The following is a 27,169-nucleotide window of genomic DNA, read 5'->3' as shown; positions in this document are numbered from 1 at the left end:
TTGGGCCCGAGCTAGAGTTCAGCTAGGATTTCCACCCGCAATGGATGTACAGTGATTCCTGCTGTACTGATATAGGATGAGAAACGGCCATGATGCCTCCTGTAGTTGAATTGCCTGCAGATACTCCCTATCTCGGCTCATATCTGAATAATAGTCACTGAAGAGCTTCAGGAGAAATGGGTAGATGGGGGAGAGAGTTTCTTGCACAAATCAAGTGGTTTTTTTTTTATTTTTGTTTCCAGGTTAAGAAGTTCATCAGTAAAGTGGTGCTACGAGACTCTTGCCAGTACAGGAAGCTAACTGATGGCTCGAAAGATGAAGTAAAAGTGGCAGAGAGTGAGATGGAATCTGATCATTTGTTGGGTACTGTACCACATTTATGTTGTACCTCCTCAAATTCATCCTCTCCTAGGCCCTCAATTGGGGAACTCCTTATTGCAATTCAGACTTCTCCAGATACTTTGTCTTATGCCCAGCACAAGAGCCAGCTCCCACAGACAAACTGTAAACTGAAGCTTGATCTTATGCCCAGAGTAATGTGGGATAGTGTTCCCTGGATGAACAGTAGACCCATTTTTTGTCTCTGGTTTGTACATAGCATTTCCACGACATGCCCACGCCATGTCAGAAGATGATTAATAACTCTCATACCAGACACTTTCAGAACAGACTAAAGGACCCAACTAGTTTACTCCTGGATTTCATAGAAATAAGCAGTACCAGCCAATTATAAAAGTCTATTCATTCAACACTACAGCTTTGAACCAGTTAAAGGAGCAGATAGACAAATATTTCTTGAAGACTGAACCCTATTGGTTTGAGTCTTTCTTGGAGTTACGCCACTATCTTGCCCATTGAACTGCGTTTCATCTGTCGTCACAAGTTCAAAACCGTAATTAAATCAAAGTTATCCAATTCTACTGTCTAGAAAACCTTTTGAAATACAGTCTTGCCTTTGAGGAGTCAATCAGAGATGTTTGAACAATGAGCTCCATAACACATACATGAAGGCATGCCAGTGACCACCGACAAGTGCTAGCTATATTGGGGCTATCACAATCAGATTATGTGGTGGCTTAATAACCCAGTGGTACATGCTAATTGTATCTAGCGGTTCGGACTGCTCACTTTATTGTGTTCCCAGATACATACATCTCTCAGTTATTAGTGGTATTGGCAAGGCTCCTCCTGCCTGGACTGGAGAATTTTGGCTATGAGGAAAGATTGGAGATGCTGGGTCTGTTTTCTTTGGAACAGAGGAGGCAGAGGGGAAACCTGATTGAGGTGTATGAAATTATGAGGGGCCTGGATAGAGTAGATAGGAAGGATCTGTTTCCCTTGGCAGTGGGGTCAACAACCAGGTGGCATAGATTTAAAGTAATTGGGGGGAGGTATACAGGAGATTTGAGTGGAAATGTTTTCACCCAGAGGGCGGTGGGGGTCTGGAACTCACTGCCTGAAAGGGTGATAGAGGCAGAAACACTCACCACTTTTAAAAGGTACTTGGATAGGCACTTGAAGTGCCATAACCTACAGGGCTACGGATCAAGAGCTGGAAAGTGGGATTAGGCTGGATAGCTCTTTGTCAGCCAGCGTGGACACGACGGGCTGAAATGGCGGCCTCCTATGCTGTAACTTCCTATGATTCTATGATTTTGTCTTGCGTTATCACTTCTGTCACTTAATCATCTCCTGTCCTAATCACAGACCTTTTTTCCCCACCCCCTTTACCCTACCACTGTTTCTCTTCATAAACTGTTCATCTGTAACGTGGAATGATGCAGCACAGAGAAGGAGGCCATTTGTCCCATCTTCCAATTCTGATGAAAGGTCGTCGACCTGAAATGTTTCCCTTACCTCCCTCTCCACAGCTGCTGCTGAGTGTTCTCAGCATCTTTGATTTTAATCTCAGATTTCTAGCCTCAGCAGTATTTTGCATTTTGTTTTCATTTATCTCATTGTTTCCCTACATTACAACAAGGACTACATTTCAAAAGAAGTTGATTGGCTGTGAAGTGGTTTGGGGCATCCTGAGGTTGTGAAAGGTGCTATATAAATGCAAGTTTGTTGTATAGTTTTATTTGGGTTTTTGCTCCATCCACTAAAGTCTTTCCTGACTCTTTTCTGCTGTTGCTTCCCAAATATGTGCTCATCTTTCCCACAGCTCTGTATTTGAATCTCTTCAATCTGGTTTTCACAGCAGTGAAATGATCCCAAACAAAGTCATAAATGGTATCCTGTGTTACTGTGACCATGTTGCATTATTCTTGCTCCATACTCATCCTCGATCTCTCCAGCCTTCCATATTGGTTTTTGCCTCTCCCAGGAGATCACATGGCTCCGGTTGGGGTGGAGCATAGAATGTTTCGGTGCAAGGGGTGTTGCAGTTGTGTGGGGTGGACTGGTTGGGCTGTGGGTGCTCTTTACCTTTCTGCCATTGCTCATTGTTCATAGATTTATATGTAGCCTTCAGGGCTGCTGACCGAGGGCCGTGCGGCTCTTTGTCGGCCGGCACGGACACGATGGGGGCCTCCTTCTGTGCTGTAAATTTCTATGTTTCTAACACGGTCGACCACACCATCCTCTTCTAACACCTCTCCTTCGTTGTGCAGTTCAGTGGAACTGTCCTCACTTGGTTCCACACTTACCTATACGATCATAGCCAGAGAATCTCCAGCAATGGCATCTCTTCCTAACCCAGTTATCTTTGGAATCACAGAACGATCTATCCATATGTACAGTGATGACACCGAGCTCTGCCTCTCCAGCACCTCTCTCAACCCCTCCACTGCCATCGTGTTGTTGGACTACTTGTCCAATATCCAATCCTGGAAGAGCCACAATTACTTCCAGCTAAAAATTGGACAAACCGAAGCTGCTACCACAAACTCCGTTCCCTAGTCACCGACTCCATCCCCTTCCCTCGCCACTGTCCGAGATTGAAACAGACTATTTGCAACCTCAACGTTCTATTTGGCCCTGAGCTGAGATTCCAACTCCATATCCTCTTCATCACAAAGATCGCCTACTCCTACCTCCGTAACATGTCTCCACCCCGCCTCAGCTCAACTACCACTGAAACCCTCATATCCATGTTACCTCCAGACTCGACTATTCCAATGCTCTCCTGGCCAGCCATTCATTCTCCACCCTCTATAAACTTAAGCTCATCCACAACTTTGCTGCCCGTAACCTAACTTGCACCAAGTCCCGTTCATCTATTTAAATCCCTCCATGGATTCATCCCTCCCTATCTCAGGAACCTCTTCAGTCCTATAACCCTCCACAGAACTCTCTGGTCTCTTGTGCATCCCCCACTCTCTTAACCCCACCATTGGTGGCCGTGCAGTTCCCCCCTAAACCTTTCGGCCTCTCCTTTGGCAAGGCACCCATTTCTGTCTGATTACACTTTTGAAGTGACTTGGAATAATTTTCTACACTAAAAGCACTGTATAGGTGTAGGTTGTTTTGTGACTGAATTGTTCAACTCTTGCTGGAGATTTTGTGAATGGGGATTGGCAGGAATAGGTGTTGGAACATTCCAGTGTTTGATATTTGCTTTTGCCAAAACTGGTGTTTTCACAGTCTGTGGTGCTGGTTGAGATTAGTACAGCTCGAAGCCTAGTTTAATCTAGACTCACGTTCTGTTGCTACCTCTCCTGAGCATAATCTGAAGCAGCTTTAATTCCAGTCTATCCCTGAGAATCCATTCAGTGATTAATGGTTTATTTAGGCGTATTCACCAATGTTTTATGTGAATTTTGTGCTGATCTCGGTGAGAGGTGCTCGTCCTGATAAATGGACCAATTTGCATTGCAGGCACCCAGTATTGGGTACAGCACAGGTTAGATGCAGAGTAAAGCTCCCTCTACTGCCTAATCAAACACTCCTAGCGCAGGTACAGCATGGGTTAAATACAGAGTAAATCTCCCTCGACACTGTCCCATCAAACACTCCCGGAGCAGGTACAGCACGGGTTAGATACAGAGTAAATCTCCCTCTACATTGCCCCATCAAACACTCCCAGGGCAGCTACAGCAGGGGTTGCATACACAGTAAAGCTTCCTTTACACTGCCCCATCAAACACTCCCAGGGCAGATACAGTACGGGTTAGATACAGAATAAAGCTCCCTCTACACTGCCCTATCAAACACTCCCAGGGCAGGTCCAGCACGGGTTAGATAGAGTCTCCATCAAGCATACCCAGGGCAGGTACAGCATGGATTAGATACAGTGTAAAGCTCCCTCTATACTGTCCCATCAAACCCTCCCAGGGCAGGTACAGCATGGGTTAGATACAGTGTAAAGCTCCCTCATCACTGCCCCATCGAACACTCACAGGGCAGCTGCAGCATTAGAGACTACCCAAACCCCTTTCCCATTGGTGCTCTACAACAAGCAAAGACTTCCATCCATGATGATGGGTTAAATTTGAACGAAGGTCCCAGAGATGACCGGCCTCTCTCATTTATTTTAGGAAACAAACTCTTGTTGCCTAGTTTAACAGTGAAACCAGAATCCAACAACGGAGCAGAAAGCGGCAACCTGATCGTGTATAATGGAGCAATGGTGGACGTGGGGAGCTTGCTGCAAAAATTACAAAAAAGTGAAAAGAGTCGAGCGGAAGTGGAGCTGAGAGTACAAGCACTGGAGGCCAGAATGGGTAAGATGCGTGATCGTGGATATACATGAAGATTAGCATTCTGCCAACATGGAGGTGTGGGAACATGTTTCTCCATTAGTTGGTGTGTGTGGTCAGCCTGAAGATGCAAAGCCTCTTCACCCTGCAGGTGAACCCTACCAGCTCCCTGTGACCCCAGTTTTCTTCCCTTCTCTCCCCACGTTTGCAGTAAATGCCTGCATCTTGAACTTCAGCTCAGAGTTGTTGAACTGGAGTCTGAGGTGCAGACATTGTGGGGTATCAGGGAGGGGGAGAGTTACCCGGACACTTCGATCTAGGAGGCAGTCACACCCCTTAGGTTAGATAGTGATGCAGGTCTGATTAGTGGTCAGGGACAGGAGGGTGTGACTGCAACTCAGGCAAGTAAGGGGATTCCAGGTGCAGTGCTGGTTCGTAATAAGGTGGATGAATTAACTGCGCAGATAACTGTTAACGGATATGATGTAATTGGGATTACAGAGACATGGCTGGGAACTCAACATCCAGGGGTATTCAATATTCAGGAAGGATAGGCAGAAAGGAAAAGGAGGTGAGGTAGTGTTGCTGATTAAAGAGGAGATTAACACAATAGTAAGGAAGGACATTAGCTTGGATGATGTGGAATCTGTATGGGAACACCAAAGGGCAGAAAACGCTAGTGGGAGTTGTGTACAGACCACCAAACAGTTTTAGTGAGGTTGGGGATGGCATCAAACAGGAAATTGGGGATGCGTGCAATAAAGGTACAGCAGTTATCATAGATGACTTTAATCTACATGTAGATTGGGCTGGTAGCAATATGGAGGAGGATTTCCTGGAATGTATAAGGGATGATTTTCTGGATCAATATGTCGAGGAACCAACTAGAGAGCTGGCCATTCGAGACTGGATGTTGTGTAATGATTAGGGGAATAATTAGCAATCTTGTTGTATGAGGCCCTTTGGGGAAGAGTGACCATAATATATCGAATTTTTCATTTAAGGTGGAGAGTGACACAATTAATTCAGAGGCTAGGGTCCTGAACTTAAAGAAAGGTAACTTCGATGCTATGAGACGTGCATTGGCTAGGATAGACTGGCGAATGATACTTAAAGGGTTGACGGTGGATAGGCAATGGCAGACATTTAAAGATCACATGGATGAACTTCAACAATTGTACATCCCTGTCTGACGTAAAAATAAAACGGGGAAGGTAGCTCAATCGTGGCTAACAAAGGAAATTAGGGATAGTGTTAAATCCAAGAAAGAAGCATATAAATTGGCCAAAAAAAGCAGCAAACCTGAGGACTGAGAGAAATTTAGAATTCAGCAGAGGTGGACAAAGGGTTTAATTAGGAGGGGAAAAATAGAGTATGAGAGTAAGCTTGCAGGGAACATAAAAACTGACTGCAAAAGATTCTATAGATATACGAAGAGTAAAAGATTATTGAAGACAAATGTAGCTCTGTTGCAGTCAGAATCAGGTGAATTTATAATGGGGAACAAAGAAATGGCAGACCAATTGAACAAATACTTTGGTTCTGTCTTCACGAAGGAAGACACAAATAACCTTCCGGAAATACTAGGGGACAGAGAATCTAGCGAGAAGGGGGAACTGAAAGAAATCCTTATTAGTCAGGAAATTGCGTTAAGGAAATTGATGGGATTGAAGGCCGATAAATTCCCAGGGCCTGATAGTCTGCATCCCAGAGTACTTAAGGAAGTGGCTCTTGAAATGCATTGGTGGTCATTTTCCAATATTCTAGAGACTGTGGAACAGTTCCTATGGATTGGAGGGTAGCTAATGTAACGCCACTTGTTAAAAAAGGAGGGAGAGAGAAAACACAGAATTATAGACCGGTTAGCCTGACATCGGTAGTGGGGAAAATGTTGGAATCAATTACTAAAGATGTAATCTCAGCGCGTTTGGAAAGCAGTGACAGGATCGGTCCAAGTCAGCATGGATTTATGAAAGGGAAATCATGCTTGACAAATCTTATGGAATTTTTTGAGGATGTAACTAGTAGCGTGGACAAGGGAGAACCAGTGGATGTGGTGTATTTGGACTTTCAAAAGGCTTTTGACAAGGACCCACACAAGAGATTAGTGTGCAAAATTAAAGCACATGGTATTGGGGGGTAATGTGTTGACCTGGATAGAGAACTGGTTGACAGACAGAAAACAAAGAGTAGGGATAAATGGGTCCTTTTCAGAATGGCAGGTCGTGACTAGTGGGGTACCGCAAAGTTCAGTGCTGGGACCCCAGCTATTTACAATATACATTAATGATTTAGATGAAGGAATTGAATGTAATATCTCCAAGTTTGCAGATGACACTAAGCTGTGTGGCAGTTTGAGCTGTGAGGAGGATGCTAAGAGGCTGCAGGGTGACTTGGACAGGTTAGGTGAGTGGGCATATGCATGGCAGATGCAGTATAATGTGGATAAATGAGAGGTTAGCCACTTTTATGGCGAAAATAGGAAGGCAGAATATTATCTGAACGGTGTCAGATTAGGATAAGGGTAGGTGCAACGAGATCTGGGAGTCATGGTACATCAGTCATTGAAAGTTGGCATGCAGGTACAGCAGGCGGTGAAGAAGGCAAATGGCATGTTGGCCTTCATAGCTAGAGGATTTGAGTATAGGAGAGGGCGGTCTTCAGTTGTACAGGGCCTTGGTGAGGCCACACCCTGAATATTGTGTACAGTTTTGGTCTCCTAAGCTGAGGAAGGACATTCTTGCTATTGAGGGAGTGCAGAGAAGGTTCACCAGACTGATTCCCGATGGCAGGACTGACATATGAAGAAAGACTGGATCGACTAGACTTATATTCACTGGAATTTAAAAGAATGAGAGGGGATCTCATAGAAACATATAAAATTCTGGCGGGTCTGGACAAGTTAGATGTAGGAAGAATGTTCCCGATGTTGGGGAAGTCCAGAACCAGGGGTCACAGTCTAAGGATAAGAGGTAAACCATTTAGGACCGAGATGAGAAACTTCTTCACTCAGAGAATTGTGAACCTGTGGAATTCTCTACCACAGAAAGTTGTTGAGGCCAGTTCGTTAGATATATTCAAAGGGGAGTTAGATGTGGCCCTTATGGCTAAAGGGATCAAGGGGCATGGAGAGAAAGCAGGAATGGGGTGCTAAAGTTGCATCATCAGCCATGATCATATTGAATGGTGGTGCAGGTTCAAAGGGCCGAATGGCCTCCTCCTGCACCTATTTTCCATGTGTCTATGCTGGAGGAGCCTCAACCTTTGCCCTTATCCAACATGTGTGAGGTTTTTGATGCCGGGGGAAAAGCCTGCAGGATGGATGAGCAAGCTGACCATGGCACCATGGTACAGGAGGCCATTCAAGTGGAGGCACTGAAAGGGAATGTAGTTGTGGTCGGGGACAGTATAGTCAGAGGGATAAATACGATTCTCTGCAGCTGCGACTGGGAATTTCAAAGCTTGTAAAGGTAACAGGGTTAAAGAAATCTCCTCGCGGCTGAAGAAGAACTTGGAGTGGGAGGGGGTGGATCCAGTTGTCATAACCCACATAGGAACCAACGACATCGGTAGAACTAAGAATGAGGTTCTGTTGAGAGTTTGAGGAGTTGGGGTCCAAATTAAAAAGCAGAATCTCTGGATTGTTACCTGAGCCACGCGCCAATTGGTATAGGGATAAGCAGATAGAAAGTTAAATGCGTGGCTCAAAGTGGTGTGGGAGGCAGGGGTATTGCTTCATGGGGCACTGGCACCAGTACTGGGGAAAGAGGGGGCTGTTCCATTAGAACAGGCTCCACTTGAACCGGGCTAGAACCAGTGTCCTGGTGAATCGAATAACTAGAAACATAGTTAGAAATATAGAAAATAGGAGCAATAGTAGGCCATTCAGCCCTTCAAGCCTACACTGTCATTCAATATGATCATGGCTGATCCTCTGTCTGAACACCATATTCCTGCTTTTTCCCCATACCACTTGATGCCTTTTGTGTCTAGAAATCTATTTATCCCCTCCTTAAATATATTCAGTGACTTGACCTCCACAACCTTCTGTGGTAGAGAATTCCACAGGTTCACCACCCTCTGAGTAAAAAAATTTCCCCTCATCTCGATCCTAAATTTCCTATCCTGTATCCTGAGACTGTGACCTCTTGTTCTTGACTTCCCAGCCAGGGGAAGCATCCTCCCCGCATCCAGTCTGTCCAACCCCGTCAGAATTTTATGTGTTTCAACGAGATCTCCTCTCATTCTTAACTCTCGTGAATACAGGCCTAGTCGACCCAATCTCTCCTCATATGACAGTCCTGCCATCCCAGGAATCAGTCTGGTGAACCTTCGCTGCACTCCCTCTATGGCAAGTATATCCTTTCTTAGATAAGAAGACCAAAACAGCACACAATACTCCAGGTGCGATCTCACCAAGGCCCTGTATAACGGTAGTAAGACATCCTTGCTCTTGTACTCAAATCCTCTTGCAATGAAGGCCAACATACCATTTGCCTTCCTAACTGCTTGCTGCACCTGCACGTTTGCTTTCAATGACTAGTGTGCAAGGACACCCAGGTCCCTCTGTACATCGACACTTCCCAAGCCATCACCATTTAAATAATACTTTGTCTTTGTTTTTCCTACAAAGTGGATAACTTCATTTATCCACGTTATACTGCATCTGTCATGTGTTTGCCCACTCACTCAACCTATCTAAATCGCCTTGCAGCGCCTTTGCATCCTCCTCACAGCTCACAATCCCACCTAGGTTTGGATCATCAGAAAACTTGGAAATATTACATTTGGTTCCCTCATCCACATCATTTTTATATATATTGTGAATAGCTGGGGCCCAAGCACTGATCCCCACCAGTCACTGCCTGCCACCCCGAAAAAGACCCGTTTATTCCTACTCTCTGTTTCCTGTCAGTTAACCAATTTTCAATCCATGCCAATACATTACCCCCAATCCTATGTACTTTAATTTTGCACACTAACCTCTTATGTGGGACTTTATCAAAGGCCTTCTGAAAATCCAAATTCACTACATTCACTGGTTCTCCCTTATCTATTCTATCAGTTACATCCTCAAAAAACTCCAGTAGGTTTGTCAAACATGATTTTCCTTTCATAAATCCATGTTGACTTTGTCTAATCCCGTTAATATTATCTAAGTGTGCCATTATCACATCCTTTATAATAGACTCTAGCATTTTCCCTACTACTGATAGGCTAACCGGTCTGTAGTTCCCTGTCTTTTCGCTCCCTCCTTTTTTAAATAGTGGGGTTACATTTGCCACCCTCCAATCTGCAGGAACTGTTCCATGGTCTGTAGAATTTTGGAAGGTGACGACCAGGGCAGTAGACGGGGCTTTAAGCTGATGAAGGGGGGTGGGAGGATTCAGGAAAGAGTAAATTTAAAAGTAGCAAGAGAAATGTCAAGGCTCTGGAGCAAAGCAAAGTTTTGGGTAAAAATAAGCAGAGTGGGTCAGGAAGGGACAGAGAGAGTAACAAAGGTAATAGGGAAGTGTGGACAGAAAATACGGGCCGTGGGCTGTATGCAGCCCAATGGATGGGACAGAAATAGAACGCAAGCTGGAGCTCGAACTCCACATTCGTCTATCCACTTTCACTTCTCATGGGTCAGAGTCAGACCTGAACTGCAGCCAAGGAAAAGCCATAGTAATACTTCATTCAAATTAATAATGCGCAAAAGCCCGATCTTAAAAGGATCCGTTCCGTGATTCTGGACCTCATTGGGGGACATCCGTAACCAGAATGCCCTGCGCACTCGAATATGCCCTATCCAATTTATAGTGAAGTAATGGCTCTTTTACCGAAGAAAATGACTGGCGCTGCATCTTTCCTCTCCTGGTATCCAGAGTATGACAGCAGAGGAGTTTTCATCTGGCACCAATTGGGATGGCATGTATCAGCTGTGGCTCAGAGGGTAGCACACTCGCCTCTGAGTCAGGAGGTTGTGGGTTCAAGTCCCACTCCAAGGACTTGAGCACATAAATCTAAGCTGACACTCCAGTGAAGTACTGAGGGAGTGCTGCACTGTCGGAGGTGCCGTCTTTCGGATGAGATGTTAAACCAAGGCCCTGTCTGCTCCATGTTTGGATGTAAAAGATCCCATGGCACTATTTCGAAGAAGAGCGAGGGAGTTATCCCCGGTGTCCTGGTCAATATTTATTCCTCAATCAACATAACAAAAACACATTATCTGATCATTATCACATTGTTGTTTATGGGAGCTTGCTGTGCGCAAATTGGCTGCCACATTTCCCACATTATAACAGTGACTACACTCCAAAAGTACTTCATTGACTGTAAAGCGGAGCGCTTTAAGGTGGTCGTGAAAGGCACTATATAAATCCAAGTCTTTTATTAGTCATCTTTGCAAAGGGGCATACGGATGACTGAGGTGGGGATTTGATGCTGACACAGGCTCTAAAGAGGGTACAGTTCTATTTCACAGCACTGATTTACAGAGACCAGAAGATACCACAACATTTTCAACGTTTATCTTTGATTCATTTCTAAGCAGTATCGAATATATGTTGTATATGTAAGATAGTATCTGACTACTATCTGAATTTATGTTTATGCAATGTTTATGTTTATGCAATGTTCCCTCATATTATTTTTCGCACGAGGTCCCTTTAAATTTGCTGCACTACCAGCCACTATGCAGCTGCGCATGCGCAGTATCTCTTCCAGTGGCAGGCGTGGCCTGCACGGGACCACACGATTGTTGCGAGACTGCGCAGCCTTGTGCCTCGGGGAACATTGGTGCGCGGTCCACAACAGCTCGCCAAAACTTGTTAAGTGGCCCTCCAGCCCAAATAATTGCCCACCCATTGTAGGACATTACTGACCATGGTGACATCAGAAAAAAGTCAAAGCTAAAGGCACTATATCTGAGTGCGCGAAGCATTTGCAACAAAATAGATGAATTAATAGCGCAGATAGAAATTAATAGGTTTGATCTAATAGCCATTAAAGAGACTTGGTTGCAAAGTGACCAAGGTTGGGAACTAAATATTCCAGAATACGTAACTTTTAGAAGAGATAGGCAAAATGGAAAAGCTGGAGGAGTAGCCTGATAAAGGATGGAATAAAGGCATTCGAGAGAAAGGATCTTAGCTCGGAAAATCAAGAAATAGAATCAGTTTGGGTGGAGCTAAGAAACAGCAAGGGGCATTAAACATTGGTGGAAGTTGTTAATCGGCCCCCAAACAGTAGTGGTAATGTAGGGCTCAGTATAAATGAGGAAATTAGAGGTGTATGTAACAAAGGTAATACAATAATCATGGACTTTAATTTACATATAGACTGGGTAAACCAAATTTGCAGAAATAGTGTGTAGGACGAATTCATGGAATGTATACATGATGGTTTTCGAGATCAGTATGTTGAGGAACCAACTAGAGAACAACCTATTTTAGATCTAGTATTGTGCAATGAAAAAAGGTTAATTAATAACCTTGTATCCCTTGGGGGAAGAGTGACTAGAATATGATATTTTACATTAAGTTTGAAAGGGATTTAGTTAAATCCGAAACTAGGGTCTTAAATCTAAACAAAGGAAACTACATAGGTATGAGGGGAGAGTTGGCTAAGGTAGATTGGAAAACTACATTAAAAGGTATGACGGTAGACTAGCAATGGCTCGCATTTAAAGAATTAATACATAATTTACAACATACATTCCTTTAAGGCACAAAAACCCCACAGGAAAAGTGGTCAAACCGTGACTAACAAGAGAAGTTAAAGATAGTATTAGCTCAAAGGAAGAGGCTTATAATGTTGGCAAAATGAGCAGTAAGCCTGAGGATTTTAGAATTCAGCAAAGGAGGTCCAAGAAATTGATCAAGAAAGGGAAAATAGAAGATGAGAGTAAACTAGTGAGAGACATAAAAACAGACTGTATAAGCGTCTATATATATGTAAATAGGAAAAGATTAGCATAAGTAAATGTGGGTTCCCTACAGGCTGAGACAGGAGAAATTATAATGGGAATAAGGAAATGGCAGAGAAATTAAACAAATACTTTGTCTGTCTTCACGGAAAAAGACACGAAAAACCTCCCAGAAATAGTGGAATACCAAGTGAGAAAGAGGAACTGAAAGAAATTACTATTAGTAAAAAAAAAATAGTACTGGAGAAATTAATAGGACTGAAAGCCCATAAATCTCCTGGACCTGATGGACTACATCCTCGGGTTTTGAAAGAGGTGGCTATAGAGATAGTGGATTCATCACTTGTCATCTTCCAAACTTCTGTAGATTCTAGAATAGTTCCCACAGATTGGAAGATAGCGAAGGTAACCCTGCTATTTAAGAAAGGAGGGAGAGAGAAAACGAGGAACTACAGACCAGTTAGCCTGACACCAGTAGTAGGCAAAATGTTAGAATCTATCATTAAGGACGTGGTAACAGGCCACTTAGAAAATAATAATAGGAATGGACAGAGTTAACACGGATTTATGAAAGGGAAATCATGTTTGACAAATCTGTTGAGTATTTTGAGGTTGTAACTAGCAGAATAGATAAGGGAGGGGACCAGTGGATGTGGTGTATTTGAATTTTCAGAAGGCATTCGATAAGGTGCCACACGAGGTTATTGAACAAAATTAGGAATCATGGGATTGGGGATAATATACTAGCATGGATTGAGGATTGGACAGAGTAGGAAAAATCATTTTCGGGTTGGCAGGCTGTAACTGGTGGGGTGGCGCAAGGATCAGTGCTTGGGCCTCAGCTATTCACAATCTATAGCAATGATTTGGATGAGGGGACCAAATGTAATATATCCAAGTTTGCTGATGATACAAAGCGAAGTGGGAATGTAAGGAGGATGCAAAGAGACTTCAAGGGCTTATAGACAGACTAAGTGAGCGGGCAAGAACATGGCAAATGGAATATAATGTGGAAAAATGTGAAGTTATCACTTTGGTAAGAAAAATAGAAAAGCAGAGTTTTTTTTTAATGGTGGGAAATGTTGGTGTTCAGAGGGGACCTGGATGTCCTGTACAAGAATCACTGAAAGTTATCATGCAGGTACAGCAAGCAATTAAGAAAGAAAATAATACATTGGTCTTTATTAAAAGATGATTGAGTATAAGAGTAAAGACATCTTACTGCAATTGCATTAGTCCCTGGTGAGACCTCACCTGGAGTATTGTGTACAGTTTTGGTGGTCTTGCCTAAGGAAAGATATACTTGCCATTGAGGCAGCGCAATGATGGTTCACCAGACTGATTCCTGGATGGGGGGAGTGTCCTATGAGAAGAGATTGAGTAGACTAGGCCTATATTCTCTAGAGTTTAGAAGAATGAGAGGTGATCACATTTAAACATACAAAATTCTTACAGGGCATGACAGGGTAGATGCAGGGAGGATGTTTCCTCTGGCTGAGGAGTCTAGAACCTGGGGTCACAGTCTCAGAATAAGGGGTTGACCATTTAGGACTGAGATGAGGAGAAACTTCTTCCCTCAGAAGGTGTTGGAATTCTCCACCCCAGAGGGCTGTGGAGGCTCAGTCTTTGAATATATTCAAGATAGAGATTGATAGATTTTTAGATCAAGGGATATGGGGACAGTGCAGGAAAGTGGAGTTGAAGTAGAAGATCAGCCATGATCTCATTGAATGGCGGAGCAGGTTCGAGGGGCCGAATGGCCTACTCCTGCTCCTAATTCTTGTATTCTTATGTAACGACGCTGATTCTTGGGTACAGTTACTTGGGGTCTGGCAGGTTTCCATCAGCTTACCTAAGCGACCATTGTTTATACATCAGTGTAGACAATAAGTGCTGGTAGGCGTAAGAGTTTTAAAACACACAAAAACATTGCAAAATAACATTTTTTAAATGTTATTGTTAAAAACCTTCCCCACTACGGTAAGTTTATTTTAAACCATAATTTAAAAAACTTTTTTTAATCAGGAAAATATATATTTTTTAAATACATAATTAACTTTAATTTAAATTAATAAAAATATGTTGTGCATTTTTTCTATCTTTTATTCTTGGTTATTAGTGTTTTGGGGGGGGGTGGGAACTTACGGAGTTCCCATTATTATGAATGAGAATATACTATACCTGATTGGCTGCCCAGAGCCACGTGACTCCAGCTCCAGGCCTGCGCACATCCTGACTGCATGCGCTATGACATGCAGTCAGGAGAGGCCTCAGGACCGGGATCTCGCGTGGCCGCAGCAGCTTCAAGTAAGTGGGCATCTTTTTTCTAAAATCCATTCGAATGCCCGCGGGAAGGAGAAACCGGGATTTCTGGGCTACAGTTTATAACCCAATAGTTCCCTATCCTCAAGCACCAGCTCAACAGTGGTCGTCACATCTATCCTTAAAAAACCCATCTAGATCCTTCTTTCTTGTCTAATTATTGCGCCATTCAAAACCTGTCTTTGCAAAGTCCTTGAATATATCATTGCCTTCCATGCCCATTTCATAGAATCATATGACACAGATAACCAGAGGGCACAGATTTGAGGTCATTTTTTCATGCAGGCAGTTGTTATGATCTGGAGTCCACTGCCTGAAAGGGTGGTAGAGGCAGATTCAATAGTAACTTTCAAAAGAGAATTGGATAAATACTTGAAAAGGAAAATTTTGCAAGCTTATGGGAAAAGAGCAGGGGGAGTGGGTTTAATTCGATAGCTCTTTCAAAGAGCTAGCACAGGCACGCTGGGCCAAACGACGACCTCCTGTGCTGTAACATTCTATAAATAGTACAAAAAATTAAAATTCGAACATTACAAACACACTATGTTTAATCCACAGGAAAACTTGAAAATTAGGCATAAACGTAATCATTTAATATTGGAAATCCAAACACGAAGTTTGCTTCACAGAAAGCTGATTATCTGGGGCCTGCATTGAGTTTTGCTTCAGTCCCAGACTTCTAAACTTCACCTGAGTTTTGGGAGCTGGGGATATCCAGATGCCGCAGTCAACTTATGTATGTGTGAGCGAGATAGATGCAATTTAGGAACTGCAGTTTATAACCTCAACAACAATGGCCCCAACACACCACATCCGAGCAGAAATCATTGATAATATGAGGGATGCACAGGCAGCAGGAAGAAAGTCCAAATATAACAATTCAATTATTTCAGTTTAATAAAAAATCCTAGCAACTGTGTTGTTTAAAATTAAGCCTTTGTATCGCTAAGAGGGCTATGTCTGCACTGGGGCTGGGGAGGTGATGTTTATCAAGTGTTTCGATGATCAGCTCAGAACTTGGCTGTGATAAGTGGCCATCTGGTCATTGAAGTCATCCCTGGGCTGTTGATAATGACCATTTGGTCACGAGACGTCCCTTAACCACAGTGAATGGCAACCTGGTCACTGAGTGTCTGTAGGCCATAGTGAATGACCACCTGGTCAATGGAGTGTCCCTGGGCTGTAGTGAATGACCACCTGGTCAATGGAGTGTCCATGGGCTGTAGTGAATGACCACCTGGTCAATGGAGTGTCCATGGGCTGTAGTGAATGACCACCTGGTCAATGGAGTGTCCATGGGCCGTAGTGAATGACCATCTGGTCAATGGAGTGTCCATGGGCTGTAGTGAATGACCACCTGGTCACTGGAGTGTCCATGGACCGTAGTGAATGACCACCTGGTCAATGGAGTGTCCATGGGCTGTAGTGAATGACCACCTGGTCACTGGAGTGTCCATGGGCCATAGTGAATGACCATCTGGTCAATGGAGTGTCCATGGTCTGTAATGAATGACCACCTGGTCAATGGAGTGTCCATGGGCTGTAGTGAATGACCATCTGGTCAATGGAGTGTCCATGGGCTGTAGTGAATGACCACCTGGTCAATGGAGTGTCCATGGACTGTAGTGAATGACCACCTGGTCACTGGAGTGTCCATGGGCCGTCGTGAATGACCATCTGGTAAATGGAGTGTCCATGGGCTGTAATGAATGACCACCTGGTCAATGGAGTGTCCATGGGCTGTAGTGAATGACCATCTGGTCACGGAGTGTCTGGGCCATGCCACAACAACAACAGCATGGGTTCTTTTCTAGAGGGATAGAATGGAAAAGCAGAGAAGTTATGTTAAACTTGTCTAGAACCTTGGTTTGACCACACTTGGAGCACTGTTCATAGTTCTGGTCTCCATATTATAAAATGGATATAGAGGTACTGGGGAAGCTGCAAAAATGATTACTATTATAATGCCAGAACTGAGGACTTAAACCCATCAGGAAAGATTGAACATCCTGGGTCTTTCTTTAGCAAAGAGAAGGCTGAGAGGTGACTTGATAGATTATGAAAGGGTTTAATTATGATGGACGTAGTGATGATATTTACACTTGCGATCGAGACTAGAATTAGGCGCCATAAATATGAGGTAGTCACTAATAAATCCAACAGGAATTCAGAAGAAACTTCTTTACCACAGGGAGTGGTTGTGGTGAATAGCATCGATGCATTTAAGGGGAAGGCAGATAAACATGAGGGAGAAAGGAATCGAAGGATATGTTGGTGGGGTTAAATGAAAAGGGGTGGGGAGAAGGCTCGTGTGGAGCATAAACACCGGCACGGACCTGTTGGGCCGAATGGCCAATTTCTGTGCTATAAGTAATTTTAATAGTTTGTAAAAGCTTCAAAAAGATACACATCTACTATGGGAGGTAGGGGGAGAAAAAATACCATATATAATGTGAATAAGTGTGAATTAAAAGGATTTGGGAAGGGGAGGTGGGGGAGCATAAAGTAACGAATGAAGTACTTGCATCTTGAGCAAATATTGTAAATCCATCATGGGTGGTGGAAGAAAAATATTTAATATAAATAACTGAGAAAAAGAGGTTGCAGGGAGGGAGAAAGTATCTTCCATGCATCTTAAGCAAGTTATGTAAAGTGCTAATAATACAAATATGTACAAGACCTGTGTGTTTCAATTGCGGTTTGTAATATTTTTACGTCGCCATTCGGTTAACATGCTGCTTTTTAAAAAAAAAAAAAAATTTGTTCCTGGGATGTGGGCGTCGCTGGCAAGGCCAGCGTTTATTGCCCATCCCTAATTGTCCTTGAGAAGGTGGTGGTGAACCAACTTCTTGAACCGCTGCAGTCTTTGTGGTGGAAGGTACTTCCACAGTGCTGTTAGGGAGGGAGTTCCAGGATTTTGACCCAGCGACGATGAAGGAACGGTGATATATTTCCAAGTCAGGATGGTGTGTGACTTGGAGGGGAACTTGGAGGTGATGGTGTTCCCATGCGCCTGCTGCCTTTGTCCTTCTAGGTGGGAGAGGTCGCGGGTTTGGGTGGTGCTGCCAAAGAAGCCTTGGCGAGTTGCTGCAGTGCATTTTGTAGATGGTACACACTGCAGCCACGGTGCGCCGGTGGTGGAGGGAGTGAATGTTTAAGGCGGTGGATGGGCTGCCAATCAAGCGGCTGCTTTATCCTGGATGGTGTCAAGCTTGAGTGTTGTTGGAGCTGCACTCATCCAGGCAAGTGGAGAGTATTCCATCACACTCCTGACTTGTGCCTTGTAGATAGTGGAAAGGCTTTGGGGAGTCAGGAGGTGAGACACTCACTGCAGAATACCCAGCTTCTGACCTCTTGTTGCCACAGTATTTATGTGGCTGATCCAGTTAAGTTTCTGCTGCAGGACATTTGCTGTCTCTCAGTGATAGGCAGCCTGGGTTGTGTAGAAGCTGTCTTGTTGGCACTCGGATCCCAGACTACCAATCAGCAATTCCAAGGGAGATCTACTAGTGCAACATATTTTTGTTTTATACAGAAGAACGAACAAAGGAGGTATCCACACTGGAGACTGCCAGCAAAAGTCTGTCTTTGGAGGTAAAAGAAAGCAAGAGATACCTGACCCGTGCCGAGGGGAACTTGAAAGTATGTGAGGAGGCAAAGCAACGTTTTCAGCAACTGCTGATTCATACCAACAAGAATCTATCATCAATTACGGAGGAAATTCATAGTGTCCTTAAACAGGTAAAGATTGTTTCACCCATGTTTCTCCCTCCTTATCACAAGGCACTGACTCATGTTAGAGTAAGAAAGAATGAGCTTACAATTATTCAGAACCTTTCATGTCCTCGGGACGTTCCAAAGCACTTCACAGCCAATCAAGTACTTTTGAAATATAGTCACTCTTGAAATGCAGCTGCCATTTTGCACACAGCAAGCTCCAACAAACAGCAAATAAAGACTGAACAGGCTGAGGCTCTTTTCTCTAGCAAAAAGATGAGAGGTGACCTGATAGAGGTTTTTTTAAATGATGAAGAGGTTCGATAGGGTAGAGATGATGTTTCCACTTGTGAGGAGACCAAAACAAGGGGCCATCAATATAAGATAGTCACCAATAAATCCAATAGGGAATTCAGAAGAAACTTCTTTACCCAGAGAGTGGTGAGAATGTGGAACTCGCTGCCACAGGGAGTGTTTGAGCAATTAACATAGATGCATTTAAAGGGAAGTTAGATAAGCACACGAGGGAGAAAGAAATGGAAGAATATGTTGATCAGGTAGGTGAAGTAAGGTGGGAGGAGACTCCTGTCGAGCATAAACGCCGGCATAGACCAGTTGGGCCGAATGGCCTGTTTCTATGCTGCACATTCTATGTAATGAGATAAATGCTTTTAGTGATACTTGAGGGATAAATGCTGACCAAGAGACTGGGAGAAACTTCCCTGCTATCTGAGCAATGCCTTGGTTTCCTTTATGTACTGCCCCTCCAACAATGCAGCGCTCTCTCGTTACTGCACTCCCAAAAGTGCAGCGCTCCCTCAGTACTGCCCCTCTGACAGTGCAGTGCTTCCTCAGTACTGCTCCTCCAACAGTGCAGCGCTCTCTGTTATGCCCCTCCGACAGTGCAGCGCTCCTTCAGCACTGCCCCTCCGACAGTGCAGCACTCCCTCAGTACTGCTCCTCCAACAGTGCAGCACTCTCTGTTATGCCCCTCCGCCAATGCAGCGCTCTGTCAGTACTGCCCCTCTGACAATGCAGCACTCCCTCCGTCTGCTTAACTTAGTGGCAGCACACTTGTTTGAATCAGAACTCATGGATTCACTCGGAGACTCGAGTATATAATCCGACATAATCCACGTGGATTCCAACTGAAATTCCACCCTTCTTGTTTTGGATCCACCCAGGATTACAGATATCTCAGTGATATTCAACGTTCCTCAAACCACTGCTTTTGCCGCATCCTAAGATCCACACTCAACGCTATGCGGTGTCACATGCACGCTCTCGACACCTCTCTTCAGCAGCACCGACTCACTCTTATCTCTAAGCTGTCCTGGTCCACAGTTCCATTTCATCCTTCCCCTTATCCGGCGCGTTAACAAAAAACTATTTTCCTTTTCAGATATCAAAAGTTCATAAACTTCAACAACTCTTGGATGCCAACGCCCCTTCGTAACCTTCTTTCCCTTGACTTCCCTCTGACCCCATCCCTTCTTCCAATCTCACCCCCTGCCGTGTTTTCACTATCCCCTCTGACTTTCCTCTCTCTGACCACGATCAGTACTCAGCAAAGGCCTGAGCTTCATCCCCTTACGCCCCAACCTCAATGAATTTCGAGCTCGGCACGATGTTGAGCTCTGTTTCCGCCGCCTTCCCCTCTGTGCCCACTTCTTCGGCCAGGAGTCTTCCCCCTCGCACAGCTGACCCTTTCTCCGGTTTTCAGAATTCTCGCTCTACCTGGACTCCTCCCTCTGACCTCTTACCCTCTGGATCTTTTCATTGTGAATTGCCGACGGGACATCGGCCATCTCAATTTTTCTGCTCCCCTCACTCACTCCAACCTACCTCCCTCTGAACTTGCAGCACTCCACTCTCTCAAATCCAACCGCGAACTTCGTCATTAAACCTGCTGACAAGGGTGGCACTGTTTGGCAAACTGACCTCTACCTTGCAGAGGCTGATCGCCAACTCTCTGACACCTCCTCCTACCTCCCCCTGGACCATGACCCCACGACTGAACATCAAGCCATAATTTCCCATACCGTCACTGACCTCATCTCATCTCTGGAGATCTTCCCTCTACAGCCACCAACCTCATAGTTCCCCAACTCCGCACAACCCACTTCTATCTCCTTCCCAAGATCCACAAACAGGAATGCCTTAGTAGATCCATCGTTTCAGCCTGTTCTTGCCCCACGGAACTGATTTCCTCCTATCCTGACTCTTTCTCCCCTTATCTCTCTTCCCACCGACATCTGCGGCGACTCCGACGCCCTCCGTCATTTTAAGTTTCCAGGTCCCAACCATCTCCTTTTCACCATGAACGTCCAATCCCTGTACACTTCCATCTATCCACCAGGATGGCCTGAGGGCGTTCCGCTTCTTCCTCGAGCAGAAGCCCAACCAGTCCCCATCTACCTCCACCCTCCTCCACCTGGCTGAACTTGTTCTCACATTAAACAACTTCTCCTTTAACTCCACTCACTTGCTCCAAATAAGAGGTGTTGCTATGGAAACCCTCATAGGTCCTAGCTATGCCTGCCTTTTCGTGGGATATATGGAACATTCTTTGTTCCAGTCCTACTCGGGTGCCCTCCCTCACTTTTTCCAATACATTGATGACTGTATCGGTGCTGTTTCCTGCACTCACCCTGAATTAGAAAATTTCATTCACTTTGCATCCAATTTCCCTCACCTTCACACGGTCTATCTCCAACTCTTCCCTTCCCTTCCTCGACTTCACTGCCTCCATTTCTAGGGAAAGACTATTGACAAACATTCGCTATAAGCCCACTGACTCCCACAGCTACCTGGACTACACTTCCTCCCACCCCCCATCCTGTAAGGACTCCATTCCATTCTCCTAGTTTCTCCGTCTCCGTCGCATCTGCTCTGATGACGCCACCTTCCACACTGGTGCCTCTGACATGTCTTTTTTCCTCAACCGAGGATTCTCCTCCGCCGTGGTTAACATGGCCCTCGATCGTGTTCATTCTATTTCCTGCACCTCTGCTCTCACCCCTTCCCCTCCCTCTCAGAACTATGATAGAGTTCTCCTTGTCCTCATCTTTCATAGAAACATAGAAAATAGGTGCAAGAGTAGGTCATTCAGCCCTTCACGCCTGCACCACCATTCAATAAGATCATGGCTGATCATTCCCTCAGCACCCCTTTCCTGCTTTCTCTCCATATCCCTTGATCCCTTTAGCCGTAAGGGCCATATCTAACTCCCACTTGAATATATCCAATGAACTGGCATCAACAACTCTCTGCGGTAGGGAATTCCACAGATTGACAACTCTGAGTGAAGAAGTTTCTCCTCATCAGTCCTAAATGGCTGACCCCTTATCCTTAGACTATGTCCGATAGTTCTGGACTTCCCCAACATAGAGAACATTCTTCCTGCATCTAACCTGTCCAGTCCCGTCAGAATTTTATATGTTTCTATGAGATCCCCTCTCATCCTTCTAAACGCCAGTGAATGAAGGCCCAGTCGATCCAGTCTCTCCTCATATGTGTCAATCCTGTCATCCCAGGAGTCTGGTGAACCTTCACTGCACTCCCTCAATAGCAAGAACGTCCTTCCTCAGATTAGGAGACCAAAACAGAACACAATATTCCAAGTGAGACCTCACTAAGGCCCTGTACAACTGCAGTAAAACCTCCCTGCTCCTATGCTCAAATTCCCTAGCTATAAAGGCCAACATACCATTTGCCTTCGTCACCGCCTGCTGTACCTGCATGCCAGCTTTCAATGACTGATGTACCATGACACCCAGGTCTCGTTGCACCTCCCCTTTTCCTAATCTGCCACCATTCAGATAATCTGCCTTCGTGTTTTTGCCACCAAAGTGGATAACCTCACATTTATCCACATTATACTGCATCTACCAGCCTTTGCCATTTCCACCACCTCCAGTGTGATCCCACCAACAATTACATCTCTTCTCCTTCCCCCCCCCCCCCCTCCCCCCGCCAGCATTCCGAAGGGACTGCTCCCTCCGCAATACCCTGGTCCATTCCACAGTTACCCCCAGCACCCCCTCCCCTTCTCACTGTCCAAGGCCCCAAATACTCCATCCAGGTGAAACAGCAATTTACTTGTTGTACTTTCAATTTATATTCCATATTCGCTGCTCACGATGCTGTTTCCTCGACATTGGCGAGACCAAACGCAGATTGGGTGACTGCTTTGCGGAACACCTCCGTTCAGTCCGTAAACGTGACTCAAAGCTTCCAGTCGCCTGTCACTTTAATACTCCACTCCACTCCCACTCTGATCTCTCCATTCTCAGCTTCCTACACTGTTTCACTGAAGCTCACCGTAAGCTCGAGGAACAGCACCTCATCTTTCGTTTAGGCACTTTACAGTCTTCTGGACTCAAAATCAAGTTCAACAATTTCAGACCAGAACCTCTGCCCCTATTTTGCTCTGATGTCTTTTTTTCTCTCTTTGTTTCCATGGCAGCTGATAATTATCCTGTCATTCACACTCTATCTAAACGAATCCTTTTCTAACTTCTACTATTATCATCTCAAGTCGGCTCATCATCCCTTTTTTCTCATCTCTCCTGTCTTCCAGCCTATCACAGACCTTCCCTTTTGTTCGTTCCTCCTCTCCCCCTTTCACTGCTCCTTAAGAATTTGTTCATTTCGAACATTCGCCACATCTCTGTGACCCGAAACATTAACTCTGCTTCTCTCCACAGATGCTGCCTGACCCGCTGAGATTTCCAGCATTTTCTCTTTATTTCAGATTCCAGCATCCACAGTATTTTGCTTTTGTATATAATCTTGGCTTGCCCAGCAGTGCAGTACTGAAGGAATGCTGTGTTGTCTTTAAGTTGTTAAACTGAGGCCCCACCTGCCTGTTTCAGTGGAAGTGGGTGTAAAGGGTCCAATGGATATTCAGAGGAGCAGGGAAGTCCTCCATGTCCTGGTCAAGATTCTTCACTCAACCAACAGATTAACTGGTCTCTTACCTTATTTGATTTTTGTTGAATCTTGCTTTGTGCTAATTGGCAGTTATGTTTGCTTATATAACACTGACTTCAGGAGTAATCTGTTTATGAAGTGCTTTCAGTGTTCTAAAGATAGAACATGCTATATAAATGGAACTGTTTCTTTCCAGTAATGGTATTGAGTTTTTATCACTCTCTCGTAACTTCATATTCTACTACTATTTGTCAAATGTGGCATCACTGACAGAAATGCAAGCAGCACTTTATCTCAGTTCCATGAGCCCCTCTCCTGAAGGTGCTAACACTCTGGCTGGGGTACAGTTCCATGAGCCCCTCTCCTGAAGGTGCTGACTCTGGCTGGGGTACAGTTCCATGGGCCCCTCTCCTGAAGGTGCTGATTCTGGCTAGGGTACAGTTCCATGGGCCCCTCTCCTGAAGGTACTGACTCTGGCTGGGGTACAGTTCCATGGGCCCCTCTCCTGAAGGTGCTGAATCTGGCTGGGGTACAGTTCCATGAGCCCCTCTCCTGAAGGTACTGACTCTGGCTGGGGTACAGTTCCATGGGCCCCTCTCCTGAAGGTGCTGAATCTGGCTGGGGTACAGTTCCATGAGCCCCTCTCCTGAAGGTGCTGACTCTGGCTGGGGTACAGTTCCATGGGCCCCTCTCCTGAAGGTGCTGACTCTGGCTGGGGTACAGTTCCATGGGCCCCTCTCCTGAAGGTGCTGACTCTGGCTGGGGTACAGCTCCATGGGCCCCTCTCCTGAAGGTGCTGACTCTGGCTGGGGTAGATTCCATGGGGCCTGGCAGTGTCTGGCCCAGGGACTCATTTGCCAGCCTTCACATGAGTATCTTCTGTTGTGGGAATCATCACAGCTGAGCCGAATCCTGTCCTCACACCGTTCACACAGACAGATACGACACGAGCTGGCAGACGCTCACTCGGGTGCACTTACATACCTGCAGACGCACACAGACACAGGCGTGCATACACTCCAGCATGAGTTGCTAGACACCATACAGGAGGAGTGCTGATTGTTAGGACAGTGGCCCCTGTTGGGACCAGCGCACTCAGCACAGATCACACTAGGGCTATCGGCTTTCCTCGCCCCAGTAATTTACCCACTGTCCATCACAGGAGCTGCTACCCTTGTATGCTTTAACTTTTGCCGCATCTATAATTGTGATCTTTAATTTTTGGTTCAACTTGTCACTGGCTAATTCATTATATTCCTTTAACTTTGTTTTGAAACAGGCTGAAATCTCAGAGGAAGACAAAAATAAAAAGTCGAAGGAGAATGGAGCGCCTGCATGATGTGTGGGGAGTCGACCATATTGTTATATAATGATTTTACTGAGTTGCAGCTGACGGAAGCACTGCATGTGTCACAGATTTTTGTAGTTTAAGGATGTGTTTGTAGAAAAAAAGATGTACAAAGTTCTGAATAACCGTGAACTGTTTAAAACAAAAACTAGCAAAAGTGGAATTCCAAACTGCTTCAAGGATGGGTAGTTACTCGGCTGAAGATACTTTTGCATTGCAAAATGTTTTTAGAGGAACATTAACTTTTTATGTTAATAAAGTACAAGAAAACCAGACGTACAAGCTGATTGGTCACATTTTATCTGCAAGCTAAAACGCTAAACTCTTTATATCAAACTGCTGGGAGATTACATTGAGTGGTTCCATTATATTAATTATCACAGTGACTGATTTTGGAGATTACACTGAGGGTGTATCTGGGTTAGATACAGAATAATGCTCACTCTACACTGACCCATCAAACATTTCAAGGGAAGATGCTGCATGAGTTAGATACCGAGGCAAGTTCACTCTGTACTGTCCCATCAAACACTCCCAGAGCAGATACAGCACAGGTTAGATACAGAGTAAAGCTCCCTCTACGATCTCACTCACACTCTTATTGCAACAGGGCACAAGGTTAATTCTGCATTTCCCACCGCAGCCATTTTGTGGCTAGTTGAGCCAATGTTTAGTGCAGACTGGATCTGAAACCGTTTTCAGAGATGGAAGCCTGGTGTCTCACCCATTTTATCTTCCCTTCCCCATACACAAATCATTGAAGTCAGAAAATTGCAATAGTTGCACATCTGGATAATGAGGAAGAGCTCGACACCCACAGCAGATGTGTCAGGGTCTGAGTGGGGGGGAAAGGAGTGTCAGTTATTACAGAGGCTGTGATTCAGAATGTGACCTGACTCTCTACATGCTGTTTCTCACCAACATTAGGAACAGCCAAACCTCATGTATTAGCATTAATAATTATAGATGGAAAATCTGAGTGGATACCTCAGACCACTGAAAGCAATGGATGCAAATTTGCAGCAAAACCACCAGTCTACTAAAATCAAGTGACAGTAATGCCTGCTGTTCCTGATTTCTCCACAGGATGGTGCTGTTACCGCAAAATATTTCAAAATAACCCTTGTTATCCCCGCATACACCAGAGCTGTAATTGCTCCGAGCCTGTTGCAACAAACTGAGAAAATACCAGTGAAGAAAATTGCCAATTAAATGCGAGGCAGGGTGTATAAATTTTGCTTTGCAAATCTTCGAGAATTTTTTGAGGATGTAACTGGTAGAGTGGACAAGGGAGAACCAGTGGATGTGATGTATTTGGACTTTCAAAAGCCTTTTGACAAGGTTCCACACAAGAGATTGGCATGCAAAATTAAAGCACATGGTATTGGGGGTGTTGTACTGAACAGGAAGCAGAGACCCAGGATAAACGGATCCTTTTCAGAATGGCAGGCAGTGGCTAGTGGTGTGCCGCAGGGCTCAGTGCTGGGACCCCAGCTATTTACAATATACATTAATGATTTAGATGAAGGAATTGAGTAATATCTCCAAGTTTGCTGATGACACTAAGCTGGGTGGCGGTGTGAGCTGTGAGGAGGACGCTAAGAGGCTGCAGGGTGACTTGGACAGGTTAGGTGAGTGGGCAAACGCATGGCAGATGCAGAATTATGTGGATAAATGTGAGGTTATCCAGTTTGGTGGCAAAAACATGAAAGCAGAATATTATCTGAATGGCGGCAGATTACGAAAAGGGGAGGTGCAACAAGACCTGCGTGTCATAGTACATCAGTCATTGAAAGTTGGCATGCAGGTACAGCAGGCAGTGAAGATGGCAAATGATATGTTGGCCTTCATACCTAGGGGATTTAAGTATAGGAGCAGGGAGGTCTTACTGCAGTTGTACAGTGCCTTGGTGAGGCCTCACCTGGAATATTGTGTTCAGTTTTGGTCTCCTAATCTGAGGAAGGACATTCTTACTATTGAGGGAGTGCAGCGAAGGTTCACCAGACTGATTCCCGGGATGGCAGGACTGACATGAGGAGAGACTGGATCGACTGGGCCTGTATTCACTGGAGTTTAGAAGGATAAGAGGGGATCTCATAGAAACATAAAATTCTGGCGGGACTGGACAGGTTAGATGCAGGAAGAATGTTCCCGATGTTGGGGAAGTCCAGAACCAGGGGACATTGTTTAAGGATAAGGGGTAAGCCATTTAGGACTGAGATGAGAAACTTCTTCACTCAGAGAGTTGTTAACCTGTAGAATTCCCTACCGCAGAGAGTAGTTGATGCCAGTTCATTG

The 27,169-nt window shown here is 44.8% G+C and overlaps 1 protein-coding gene across 1 annotated transcript in view; it reads left to right on the top strand.

The window, feature by feature from the left end:
- ccar1 (cell division cycle and apoptosis regulator 1) overlaps positions 1-25,146 on the top strand; it is a 122,905-nt gene extending 97,759 nt beyond the window's left edge. The window contains exons 20-23 of the mRNA XM_070873895.1: positions 243-363; positions 4,479-4,664; positions 18,407-18,612; positions 24,803-25,146. Of these exons, the coding sequence (XP_070729996.1) occupies positions 243-363; positions 4,479-4,664; positions 18,407-18,612; positions 24,803-24,862 (573 nt within the window). The 3' untranslated portion in view covers positions 24,863-25,146. The remainder of the gene's footprint in view (positions 1-242; positions 364-4,478; positions 4,665-18,406; positions 18,613-24,802) is intronic.
- Positions 25,147-27,169: the final 2,023 nt, after the last annotated feature.

The sequence above is a fragment of the Pristiophorus japonicus genome, chromosome 3, assembly GCF_044704955.1.
Source record: "Pristiophorus japonicus isolate sPriJap1 chromosome 3, sPriJap1.hap1, whole genome shotgun sequence".
NCBI classification, from domain to species: Eukaryota; Metazoa; Chordata; class Chondrichthyes; family Pristiophoridae; genus Pristiophorus; species Pristiophorus japonicus.
This window is presented reverse-complemented; position numbering and strand designations above follow the sequence as displayed.